This window comes from Syzygium oleosum, unplaced genomic scaffold (genome assembly GCF_021117445.2).
Source record: "Syzygium oleosum isolate NSW1041296 unplaced genomic scaffold, Sole_v2.1 Sole_v2.21, whole genome shotgun sequence".
Classification (NCBI taxonomy): domain Eukaryota; kingdom Viridiplantae; phylum Streptophyta; class Magnoliopsida; order Myrtales; family Myrtaceae; genus Syzygium; species Syzygium oleosum.
The window spans coordinates 6238796-6250588 of record NW_026607505.1 but is presented as its reverse complement, the minus strand read 5'-3'; the positions used below and the strand labels follow the sequence as shown (position 1 = coordinate 6250588).

Sequence of the window (11793 nt, the reverse complement as noted above, 5' to 3'; positions counted from 1 at the left end):
CAGAGCTAACACAGCGCTTACTAATTGAAACCGGCACTAATTCCTGATCATGTTTGTCACATAAGATGATATAGTAATTCGTCCAACTACATAAATTTGAAAGCAAACAACAATGGATCCTCGGGTCCTGAACAGTATGAGGAAGATGTGGACGGCGGAACTAAAGTTTCAGAACACTCGGAGAGAAGCAACAAACCAACAACAATATGGTGAAAGGTTTTCTGCAACTGTGATCACGATTCACGAACCAATCTAACAACGCCCAAAAATGTTGAACAAAACTCTCATTAAGTCTTTTAATCCAGACTAAAGCAGATTTTACTAAGCTAGGAAACAAAGATAACTCAATCATCGTCTTCAATGATCTTGGTGCCCAATCCCTTCACCCCTTCCGGTGGGATCTCAGCAACGGTGACTAGAGAGTAAAGCTCCTCCTTGGCATCCTCGTCCTCATTCCTCTTGCGAGCAATGCGAACCCTGATCCTCCTCGGCACACTTCGAATCCCCCTGCTCCATATTTGCTTGTTGAGCTTCACATCAACTCTCACATCATTGGTTCCCATGGCTTTCTGGGCGAACTTCCGGATCTCCTTTATGGCCTTTGGAGCTTTCTTCTTGAATGTGCTATATTTCAGAAAGACAATGCAACCAAAATAAATCTTAAGTGCTAAAAGATCCATGTTCCCCTAATGTCATTGCTGAACTCCGAACACTCCCACAAATATAAGAATTTAACGGCAGAGAAACCAAGAAAGAGAACCACTTCCATGATAGAGCTTCATGGCAACAAGAACGATTCAATGCCGTTCCTTCACAAAGCATTGACAAAATAATCTATAACCAGTGACCACAATCTATCGGTGGAGCCAGACACAACATGATATACGAAATAATGGGACAAGCAACAAAGGCAATTAGGTTAAAAACTGGGCTGAGATAGTTGCTGATACTTTTCAATCAACTAAAATGAAAATCAAGGAAGACAGACATAATCTTACTATAATAATTAAAAGTCCATGGAATCTAAAGACTACTGATAAGGGTGTCTAGTATGGTAAACCACAAGTGCACATACTTGGATGGCATGGAAAAATCTAATTGCATTTACGCTTTCCTTAACTTGACTAGTAAATACATTAACAATAGACAGATCAAATAAAGATTAAGGAGTGATAAGTCTATGGATATGTAGCGAGTGGCTAGAGAAAGCTAACCGAAAGAATTCACGGGCGAAAGTTTGGACCTGTTGATAGTGAAAGCTACTGCATAACCTAAAGCTACTGCTTAACCTAGAGAAAGCACGAGGACTAAACTGAGAAGCGATATTCAAATGACACTAAGCAGCCACCCGCGCTGCCAATTCCGACTTATTAACCCCATCGACAATTAGAGCAAAGCATGTCGATAATGCACACCCATCAAAGTCTCCCAAGTATATAACCCATCAAAGACGATCAACTTAACGATAGATCGTCGACACAAACTAAAAAACGCTCTAGCAATCTAAACATCTCATGGGAAATTCAGACACCGGTCGACTACGTCTATATTCATACAAATATCCGAACCTATGAAACACAACAAGAAAAGAAGCATTTGAAGCAGCCTAGACTATTGGGCAAACACATTACACGACCGGTATAGAAAGCCACAGACCCTTTTACTTCAAGAACAAAAAAATTGCAGCCCAACAAGAGATGAGACAAAATAACGAGGGCTCACCATCCATGGAGACGCTTGTGGAGGTTGATGGTGTACTCCCTGGTAACCACCTCTTCCTTCCTCCCTTTTGTATTCTCCACCATCCTCGCGCCTTGGCTCTTTCCAATTCGACCTTACCTGCATTCAGACCGGAAATTCTTCTCATTCCCCCAAAAAAGATAACACCCACGTAGCTCTTGAGCAAGTTCGCAGCAGCAAACTTGCCTCTCGTCAAACCCACCAATCAAACAGAAGAACAAGACCAGGGAACAAAAAAACAATCCACAAAACCAAACTTCTTCAGCCGCCGCAGGTTCAGATCCAATGCCGTGTAAGATGAAAAACAGAGGCGAGAGAAAGAGAGAGGGAGCGAGACGGAGACGGAAGCGTTACCTGCTAGGGTTTGCGGCAGGGAGTGAGAGAGAAAACGGAGGAGGAAGGCGATGCTCGGAGCTAAATAAAGGCGCAGCAAAACCCTAGCTGTGCAAGAGAGATGGTAGGCTGGACTTTGTGGTTATATGGGCTAAGCTGAGCCCATCAAATGTATGGAACTTCTTCTTGATAGGGGTTTGCAATTTGGGATAATAACACAAATGGTTCCTAAACTTTTACCTAATACACAATGTGATTCAATATGGTCCCTAAAATTTGGTTCAATGTGCAATGTGATTCTTGAACTTGTAATTTGTTCAATATGATCTCCGAAATTTTTGTATATGTTCAGACTAGTCCCTAAATTATATGAAAATGTTCAATATCAAGGTATTAGTTTGAACATGTATCACAAGTTTAGGTACCACATTGAACAATATGAAAGTTGGCCAAAATTCGAGAACCACATTGAACAAATCAAAAGTTCAGGAACTACATTATACATTGTGCCAAAATTCATAGACCATTTGTGTCGTGTTCTCTTACAATTTCTATCCGTTTCTCTCTCTTTTTTACCTCTTTAATTTTAAGCTGGCTTCTTTTCCTACTTTGAGATCTTGATTACCATGATATAGCTACATAAGCACGTGGGTGCATCACGTGTGTTTCGATAATTGCTTATGAAATGATTCCTGGATATGTAAATCAAATTTTTGTCATTTTAAATTCTTAATGTGAAAAAGAGAGAGAGAGAGAGTACTTTTGCAATTTATACACCAACGCACGATTCCTTACAATCATGGCAAAGCTTATCAAATAGATCCTTAACAAACTCATGATTGTCCCATTGATTTAAGCATGATTTTGTTTGTATGTAGCTATAGTACATACCATATTCATTCTAGACGTAGAATCACCTATATGGAGCAATAAAGCATGGTGTTCACACGATCACCCGTTACTAATGGCATTTTAAAAATTCAGTATTGGATAACTAATCATGAAATAATGTTAACATAGCGATGAAATTGTGATTCGCAAGATGATGCCCGGTTCTAGCTCGCATTACAAGTGGCCGTCTTTTTTAACATTTAAAAGTCGAAATCAAACTTTATTATAACTTAATACAATGTTCAATGCCTCGATTTTTCTTAAAAGACCATCCTAATAAAAAGTTTATAAATGATCAATTTTTTTCCCCATAATTATCGAAAACTCAAAATAACTCTTTATAATTTTTGAAGATGGACAAGAAGTAGATGACTGCCCTCTGTTTTTGGTTCGCAGACGGAGGGAGGGTGGGTTTATGGTTTATGGCTTTTCTCCTCCTCCTCCATCGTCATCTTCATCATCTTCTTCTCCTTCTTCTTCTTCTTCTCGAAGTGAGCCGAAAGCTCAGTCTTTGCTGATTGCCCAGTGCTCCCTCTCGCATCTTCCATAGCTACGACGCGCCATTTTCATCTCTTCCTTTCCTCTCTCGTCTGTTGAATTGACATAACCCACCAATGCTTCTCAGCCTAAGCCCCTGCGCCTCCTCCACCGCTCGACCGCGGCCCAACTTCGCGTTCGCCGACGCTCCCGCCTCCGTGTCCCCATGTCCGACAGTCCATTTCCCGACCCGGGTTCGCGCGAATCCGAGGTCGACGACCCATGTCGCTAAGGCAAGCAGAGGGTCGAAGCCCGGTGCCCGGAATTTGCAGACAGAGGAGGAAGAAGGGGGAGGAATGGTAATTGATTTTGGCGAAGAGAAGGGCGAAGAAACGAATGGGTTCTCGTCGAGCGGTGGTGGGTTTCGAGGGAGGGAAGAGGAAGAGAAGAAGTATGATCGAGACCCCGAGTTCGCTGAAATCCTCGGGAGCTGTCTCGACGATCCCCAGAAGGCTCGTTCTAAAGTAAGCTCATGATTTTATCCCTGAAGTATTTTCCCGCTAAATTTAAGGTCTTCACGCTGGTTCTTGAGTAATTTGGTGTTGTTGCTACTTGGAGTGATTAAAAAGTTTGCGTTTTTACGATGTCTGGTCTCCATGTTTATGCTAAGTGTTTTCTCTAACTAATGGGGTTGATCATGGTTTTTTTGGAAAGGTTCGGAAAATGGCAGTTTGATAGCTGGGGTGGGGGGCTTCTTTTTTGATGCATGAATTCTGATAAATGTCCTCATGAGGTTTGTTTTTGTCGTGTAGATGGAGGAGAGACTGAGGAAGAAAAGGAACAAGATATTGCATGCCAAGACTGGTTCAGCTGAACCGATGAAAGTGAAATTCAACAAGTGAGTTTAGTCGGGCTGCGAAATTCTGTACTGATGATTCTTTGGGGAACCATGGCTCTTTCTATAAGTGTGTTATGAATCAAATGCTCGTGAGACTGCATCATTGTTAAGTAAATGAACGCGATACAGTTTCTAGAAAGTATTCTCTAGGGACACGAGACAAAGCTGATTTCCTGCTACCTTGTGACAACTCAACCCACAAAACGAAGTGTATACTTTTCCTTTCAAAATACTGGTGATTTGGCATTAAAATTTTTGCTGAAAATGATGGTTGTTTCTACCGATCATGGTTATTGGTCATTCTGGCAATATCACCACTTACGTCTTGTGTTCGTGAATCTTATGTTCTAAGGGTGTCACTAAAGAAGCAACATTTTACTCTCATTACGGATTCTATGTTTCTTCTCTTCAAATTACCTGGGACTTGGGGGACATACTGGGTTTGATTATTTACCATTTTGGTGACTCCATCCTTTTGAGAATTATGTAGTAAATACTCAGACAGATTACAGTAGAATGTCTTGAATGCTTTCTGGACCTGTGATCCTCCCAAGCGTATCCTGTTAAGTTTTTTTTTTGTTGCCTGTGGGGTGTCAATGATTGTGGTAGAAATGAGAGATTATCAATAACTGTGGTTTGCTGCATTTGTAAACTTTTCAGAGAACTTGCTCAAAGGTTGTTCGGAGTCTGAAGTCCATCGATTGAATTTTTTTTTTGTCGGAATCATCAATGGAATTTTATAGCTACATATAATTGCAGTGAAGTGCATTGTAGTTTTGGAGCCTTCTTCGAGTGTAGGGAACTCTTCTTGTTAATTTACTTCCTTTATCTGAAAATTGCAGATTTGATTTTTCAAATTCGTACATTTGGTTTGAATTCTACAATGCTCTGTTGCCAAAAGATGTCTCCTTAATATGTGATGTAAGTTACACCATTTGGAAGTTAATAGAACCCCTTCTTTTTCTGCTATGATAATAGCTGATGATCTGTTTGTTATGAATACTGCTGCAGACAATTCGATCATGGCACATTGTCGGACGTCTGGGTGGTTGCAATTCCATGAATATGCAAGTAAGTACTGCTTTTCTTATAAAGTTCGCATAAGCATTTTAAGTGGCAACTTCCTCCAGCATCATTGCTGCTACGTAAGTGTAAGTGGCATTACTTTGGATGTTGGATTGAAGTGTAACCTTTTGAGCTAGTTGAGTGGTTTGTGTTGTGATGCCCAATATCTATGTAATGAATCACGTGTTCATTTTAGGCTTCAATAATACACATTGCTTCATTTGTACTATTCATCTCAATATACACTTTTGCAGCTATCACAATCTCCCCTGGATAAAAGACCGAACTATGATACCATTCAAGGGGCCAATGCGACACCAACCACATTTTATAACATCGGGGACCTTGAGATTCAAGACAACTTGGCCCGTATATGGTATTCGTTCTAAAGTTCCCTTGTTTCCTGTCCCATCTTCTTCATGGTCTGAACTTGCTCAAAATTATGCAGGGTCGATATTGGCACGAGTGAACCATTGCTTCTGGATGTCTTGATAAATGCACTGACACAAATAAGCTCCGAGTATGCATTCCATGCCTCTTTTTTTTTTTTTCCTTTTCATATAAATAGAGTCTTTTATGAGGTATCTTGGGGCTGGAGCAGTGAGCTCATAACAATCTTGATTAGCTCCTTTTTAATTTTGCTGACCTTGCACAAACTATAAGCATGCTACTATGTGGGGAAAAGAAGGGCTCAGTCTTGCATAAGTGGGGTGGTTGTAAATAGTTTCTTGTGGTGTCTCTAAATGTCACTTTTTTAAGCAATAAGGTGCAGTGTGATATATCCATTAGTACTTGGAAGACATGGGTAGCCAATTTTCTTTCGTTGTGCTTGAGGACATGGATTAATCGAGTCTATCCTTTTTCTGGAACATGAATCTTTTTTGAAGTTTCTGACTTTTCTCTGGTGCTTGGATGACCCAGAAACCTGTCCAAGGTTTTTTTTTTTCCTGCAAAGCAAGTATGGGATAATTCCCCCTAATTGACTATTTTCTTTGCAGTTATGTTGGGATCAAGCAACTGGTGTTCGGTGGATCAGAATTCGAGAGTTGGAAGGAGAATCTGACTTCAGAGGACATGGGTTATAGTGTTCACAAAATTTAGCCGACTCACTGTATTATCAGGGAAATTATCTTAAATTGGTAGACCAGGCTCTCCCTTTCTTTCTAAAGATGGGTTTGTTGCGGTGAAGAAGAGGGTCTCTTTAGTTTGCAATCGCAACAAAAATCAAGGTTAAGAAGTGCAGGTAAAACAGCAGGATCTCCGACAGCTTGGATTGACGCTTGGATCGACACGTGACTTGGGGCTCAGGAATGTATAGAGTCTTGCATCTTATTTTTTAGTAGAGTGGCGGGTACTTTATTGACAACGCCAGCGGGCAAATGAAAGACATCATCATATATTCTCTCACAGTGTTTTCGCTTATTGATATGTGATTCCCTCGCACTGCATAGAGGTAGTATGTTGTTAACCTTGATTGAAAGCATCTTCTGCTGACTGGTATCATGCCTCTCTCTGGTACTTGTGAAGGAGATGAAAACAACATCGGCACTAGTATCCAAAACATCGGCATTAGTGCTCTGTCCATAACAATGGTACTAGGTGTCTTAAGGAAAGTGAATAGATAAAGCTATTTGGTTTTGGATGCGGAATGCTAAGGCACATGCTTGGTTAGCTTTGGTCTGGCCTTTTTCATGAACTATTGTTTTCGGATATATAGCGTCTCTTCTTCTTAGTTGATATGCATGATGTACAGGGCCTGCTTAGCCATGTCTCAGTTGTTAAACATGTCTTGGGACGTGGGAGGTTGAAAAGCCACATCTGGATTCGGGGTATACCTCGTCGATGGGCTAGTGGGGAGCACAGGGGGCGAAAAGAAAGAGCTAGATAGCCTTTTAGAGTTTGAGAAGTGGGTGAGATTTGTGAGGGCCAATTAACATAATAGATACTTGCAATAAATTAATCAGACTACTAGCAAAAACATTCCAAATTATTTAGACCAAACGTAGAAGTGGGCGTTTGGTCTAGTGGTATGATTCTCGCTTTGGGTGCGAGAGGTCCCGAGTGCGATTCTCGGAACGGCCCCAATTACATTTGCAATGAGCTTTTTCCTCTCCTTTTTAGCCCAGATCAACTCTCACTACACACAGCATGCAATGGAAGGCTATAGCTCTGCGTGCAATTAGGCAGTGAGCCAAATTTTTCGTTGCCCCCTCCGAAAAGGGTAAGCGATGAAACACGTCCATGGATGCTCAAACTCTTTAGCACAGATCACATAACCAGGGATGACAAAGCAACGCCAAAAAGTAAAAGGGTAAGTGATGAAACATATCCATGCATGCTCGGACTTGTTAAAGTAAAAACGACGGTGATAGTGAATTCCCAATGATGCACTCAAATGAGTTCCAAAGTATACAAGCGTTACACTTAGTAAGTATTCCAGCAGTACAGGCACAGTGATAACAAACAAGCATGTGCAAATTGCAGACAATCCAAATCATCCGGTTCCCGAATCACTTTCCCATCCTTATATTTTCCTTCTCTTCTGTATGAATGTTCTCCTCACAGATGAGGAAGAATTAATATTGATAGAGAACTGATGCTACCGAGAGAGAGACGCAGCATCACCTGCAACTGATAGATCAAAGTGCGTGCACGAGCAGGTAGTACCATCTCCATCACCATAATTACATTTGGCCCTCCTCAGTTTCTCACAAACAAGCTTGTCTCCTCAGTCCTGTCCTTGTGCCAGTGCTAATCTCGATAAGGGAAGATCTATTAAATCAAGCGGGGTCTCGGCTCGGGATCAGGATCATTTCCTTCATATTAAGGCAAACCCTTCCCCGTGAAGGCCAAGCAAAAAATTATCCAGCAAGAGAAGCACGCCGTCTTATCTTGCTCCTTTAAAAGCTTGTCTTTGCCACACTATATCCCAGCCCCCGGTAAATCCGTACCCTTCGGTAGCTTCCTTAAAGACTCCAAATTTCCATTTTAGTCTTGGCCAACCAGCAGTGCACCTATTTGTCAAGTTGCTCAGCAAGTTGGAGTCAGCATGCTGCTGGTGCACAAGAATCGTGAACTCTGACAAGTTGGTGCACTTATCCAGAATAGAGGCAATAAATGATTGCGCAACATCAATACGAGAGACCACCATGCATGCGACAATTCCTTTCAGGCTCTTCATTTCGACACTACCCTCCCAGCCTCCTGGGGATGGCCACAATCTTGACCAAGCGCCAGGGCCAAGCGTGAGAGAACTCACATTCGGAAATGTCTTAAACAACAACTCTGGGCTAATCATTTCCTCCGCATCACTACTGATTTCTGTATTCAAAGTAAGCTTCTCCACTGTTTCCCCAGATGGGAAGGCAGTAAGCAGATTGTAAAGAAATGGGGAGTCAAGCTTAAGGCTTTTCAAACTAATAAGGTCCTTTACTTGGAGATCATCTGCTTGCACAATGGAGAGGTTAAAATCGGATAATGCTGGAGTTTCAAGGATGACAGATCTGGGTTTGATGCACTTAAGCGTCAGTTTGACGAGCCTGGGAGCAGAAATGGCCAGGGTAAGTGGAACGTTTGACACAGTCCATTGGCACGACCTGAGATCCGGAAGACGTATTTTCGGTTCTTTAAGTCCACCAACGCCGCATAAGTTGAGAACTTGCAGAAGAGGAAAGCAAGTACATATCTTGCTCAGGTCCTCATCATCGAGTCTTATATATTCGAGTGTCAAACTGGTGAGTGTGGGAAGTGGATTCAAGCCATCCACCGACAGCCAAGCATTCTTCAGCTCCAGCTCACGAAGACTACGACCTGCAATCCATAAAGAGAAAAAATTGCTTAGTTATTTGATATTTCAAGGGAAGCCAGTAATCATTTATGGACCTAAGGTGCGCCGGTGGGTTGCCGTCCCCCCTATCTGCTAGGCGCACAGTCTAATTTGATACTATCGTACGTAAAATCTCTTGTATGATTGTTTACGTTCGCCCACCACACCCCACCAGCCCACCTCTCGAGCTAAGATTTTGCTAAACTTTTTATCTCGCCCTCTAAACTAAGTTTCAGTGTCCATCATTAACGCTGATGGTTGGATTGGAAGGTGCGGTCATTACGACGCAGGCTAGCCACCGAGCCGGTTTGATTCCATCAACCATCTACAGAAACACAGCTTTTCTTTTTGAAGCTGATGTACAACAAAATGACATACAAAAGACTCTCGGGCTTTTCGAGTGTCCTAGTGCCAGTTAACTAGCATACGAATCTACTCAATCCTGAAAACAGAACAAAAGTGATTAGAACGGTCGCAGCTAATCTATGAATGCTACAGATTCCAGCAGAATTATTGGCTAATTCGATATGCAGGGTTCTCCCTCAACCAAGAAAAGAAAAATAAACAAGATTGGCTGTTTTTTCACCAGCAATCTACCTAGAATTCTTGGCTTAACCTCACCCCTCTTCCTAAATTTCTCCCAGCACCATGAATCGCTCAGAAAGAAGCATAAAGAAACATAGAAACAGCAACTAATTCGTGCAAAACACACTCATTTTCAAAAGGGAAAACAGAGCACTCACAAAAAGACGAGAGGAGAGCCAAAAGGTCCGATCTCCTCCAGCAAGACTGGACCCAGAAGTCCGAGATCGACAGCGCCATCAACCCCTCGCAGACCCTCGGCAGCCACCCCGCGACGAAGCCCGCGTCCATCAGGTACATGTCGTCCGCGGACTCGTCCTCCTCCATTTCCTCGACGGAGGCGGCGAGCGACTTGTCAATCCCGATCGAGATGGAATCCACGCTCCTCCAGCTGAGGATGGCGCTGGCGACGAGGGACTTGAAGGGGGGCAGGAGGGGCTCGGTGTCCGGCGACCGGGACTTGAGGTAGCGGGAGAGGGAGCAGAGGAGGGCGACGGACCTGACGTCGCGGGCGGCGGAGTTCAGGGCCTTGGAGACGGTCCGGCAGCGGGCGACGTCGGCCGAGTCGCCGAGGCGTCGCAGGATGTCGAGCATCAGGTGTTGGGGAAGATCCTCCATCACAACACGCACAGAGAGGAGGAGGAGAGACGGGGGAGGAAACAGAGGAGGAGGAAACAGGGGAGGAGAAGGTGGGTTTTGTTCTTCGATTGTTTGCGAGCGGAAGGAACTTGGAATGACACGTCATTGCGGAATTGGATAAATTTTTTTCCTAATGATGATTAATTACCAAAAATGGAAGATTTCCTTATTATAAGTTCGATCATCTAATTTAATTAAAATTGAATTTTGATAGCGCAAGAGTATTTTCGATTTACTCTTATTTAAAGGAAAAAATAACCCCTCTCTTCTCACACACAAGCCGATCACCGAGCCTCCACTCTGATGCTGACATCGCCATGGCATCTCGATCCTACTGACAGTTTTGCTATTTTTAACGTTCCACATTTTTCTTACCCATCCAACCAATAAATCAAGAATCGTTTGTGACTCAACCTTTTTTGGCCCGATCAATGTCTCCATCCACTCAAATTTGTGATAACTAGATCGAGAATTATTGAAGAGGTCTCGGATGGAATAGAAATACTTGTGATCTTGCGATACATATTATTCAAGTTGTTCCTATTTTTCCTAAGGTGCAGTCACATGTTTCCTTATGGAGACATAATATTATAATGTATAGGCCGGTTGTTCTAGCGTTTCTTATTGCCCATTGATATCATATAAATGAGGGGAGATGACCATATATATATATATAAGTTTTCCTCTAAATTATAACGGTATATCTAACGGTAGATATTCTATCTATCTCTTCATCTACTAACTAACGGCGTTGATTAGAACAATGTATTTTAGAATAGTGTACATTTCCAATAATGCCCCTAGAAATATTTTTTTTTTCTTTTTTAGAAGAGAGAAAATAATGAAAAAAAGTCATGTTAGCATTTTTTGTTAGCCAAGTTAGATGATTGCACAAATTTGACAACTTTTAGGATTTAATTGCACTTTTTGAAAATTTTAAAATTGTATTGCGCTTTCATTAGTACTTTCAATGCACTTATCTCAATAAAAAAAAGACATTAGATTTGATAGACAAAAATAGGATGATATTAACGCTTCTAAAACCCCAAGTCTTTGGAAAGCAGCAACAGCCCTTTCTCCAGCAACGGGTTTGCTTTGCAGCACCAATTTCCCAGGTTTGTTCTTTCTTTATGCCCCTAATTCTCCACTCTTTTCTCAGTTACGCTCCAGTTCCATTGTGGGTTTTTGCTAAATTTTTTTCAAGTTGGATCATTTTTGGCCAGCGATGTAAATTCGTGTTCGAATGCGCTGTCCAAATGAAACGCTTGTTCAACCTGTTTAGTGGTAACAAACAACTGGGATTTGTTTTGTTTCTGCAAACTCTGTAGGAGTCAGAGTCTGT

General features: G+C 42.0%; 3 protein-coding genes and 1 non-coding gene across 4 annotated transcripts; 2 read left to right on the top strand and 2 right to left on the bottom strand.

Annotated features, from left to right (window-relative positions):
- Window positions 1–66: 66 nt before the first annotated feature.
- LOC115671005 (60S ribosomal protein L31-like) lies at window positions 67–2196 on the bottom strand. The gene is made up of 3 exons (XM_030592430.2): window positions 2095–2196; window positions 1723–1839; window positions 67–624 (listed from the first exon to the last, which is right to left on the bottom strand). The coding sequence occupies exons 2-3, from the start codon at window positions 1803–1805 to the stop codon at window positions 345–347; spliced, it is 363 nt and encodes a 120-aa protein (XP_030448290.1). The 5' UTR covers window positions 1806–1839; window positions 2095–2196; the 3' UTR covers window positions 67–344.
- Window positions 2197–3352: 1156 nt separating this feature from the next.
- On the top strand, window positions 3353–6813 carry LOC115671354 (uncharacterized). Its single transcript, XM_030592904.2, has 7 exons — window positions 3353–3965; window positions 4254–4339; window positions 5182–5260; window positions 5351–5410; window positions 5659–5780; window positions 5853–5924; window positions 6403–6813. Exons 1-7 carry the CDS (start codon window positions 3579–3581, stop codon window positions 6503–6505), a joined length of 909 nt encoding a protein of 302 aa, XP_030448764.2. The 5' UTR covers window positions 3353–3578; the 3' UTR covers window positions 6506–6813.
- A 601-nt stretch (window positions 6814–7414) lies between these two features.
- On the top strand, window positions 7415–7486 carry TRNAP-UGG (transfer RNA proline (anticodon UGG)). The gene has a single exon. It is a non-coding gene; the product is annotated as a tRNA-Pro (tRNA).
- A 289-nt stretch (window positions 7487–7775) lies between these two features.
- Window positions 7776–10564, bottom strand: LOC115671306 (F-box/LRR-repeat protein At4g29420). The gene is made up of 2 exons (XM_030592842.2): window positions 9974–10564; window positions 7776–9214 (listed from the first exon to the last, which is right to left on the bottom strand). Exons 1-2 carry the CDS (start codon window positions 10428–10430, stop codon window positions 8292–8294), a joined length of 1380 nt encoding a protein of 459 aa, XP_030448702.2. The 5' UTR covers window positions 10431–10564; the 3' UTR covers window positions 7776–8291.
- Between the last annotated feature and the right edge of the window lie 1229 nt (window positions 10565–11793).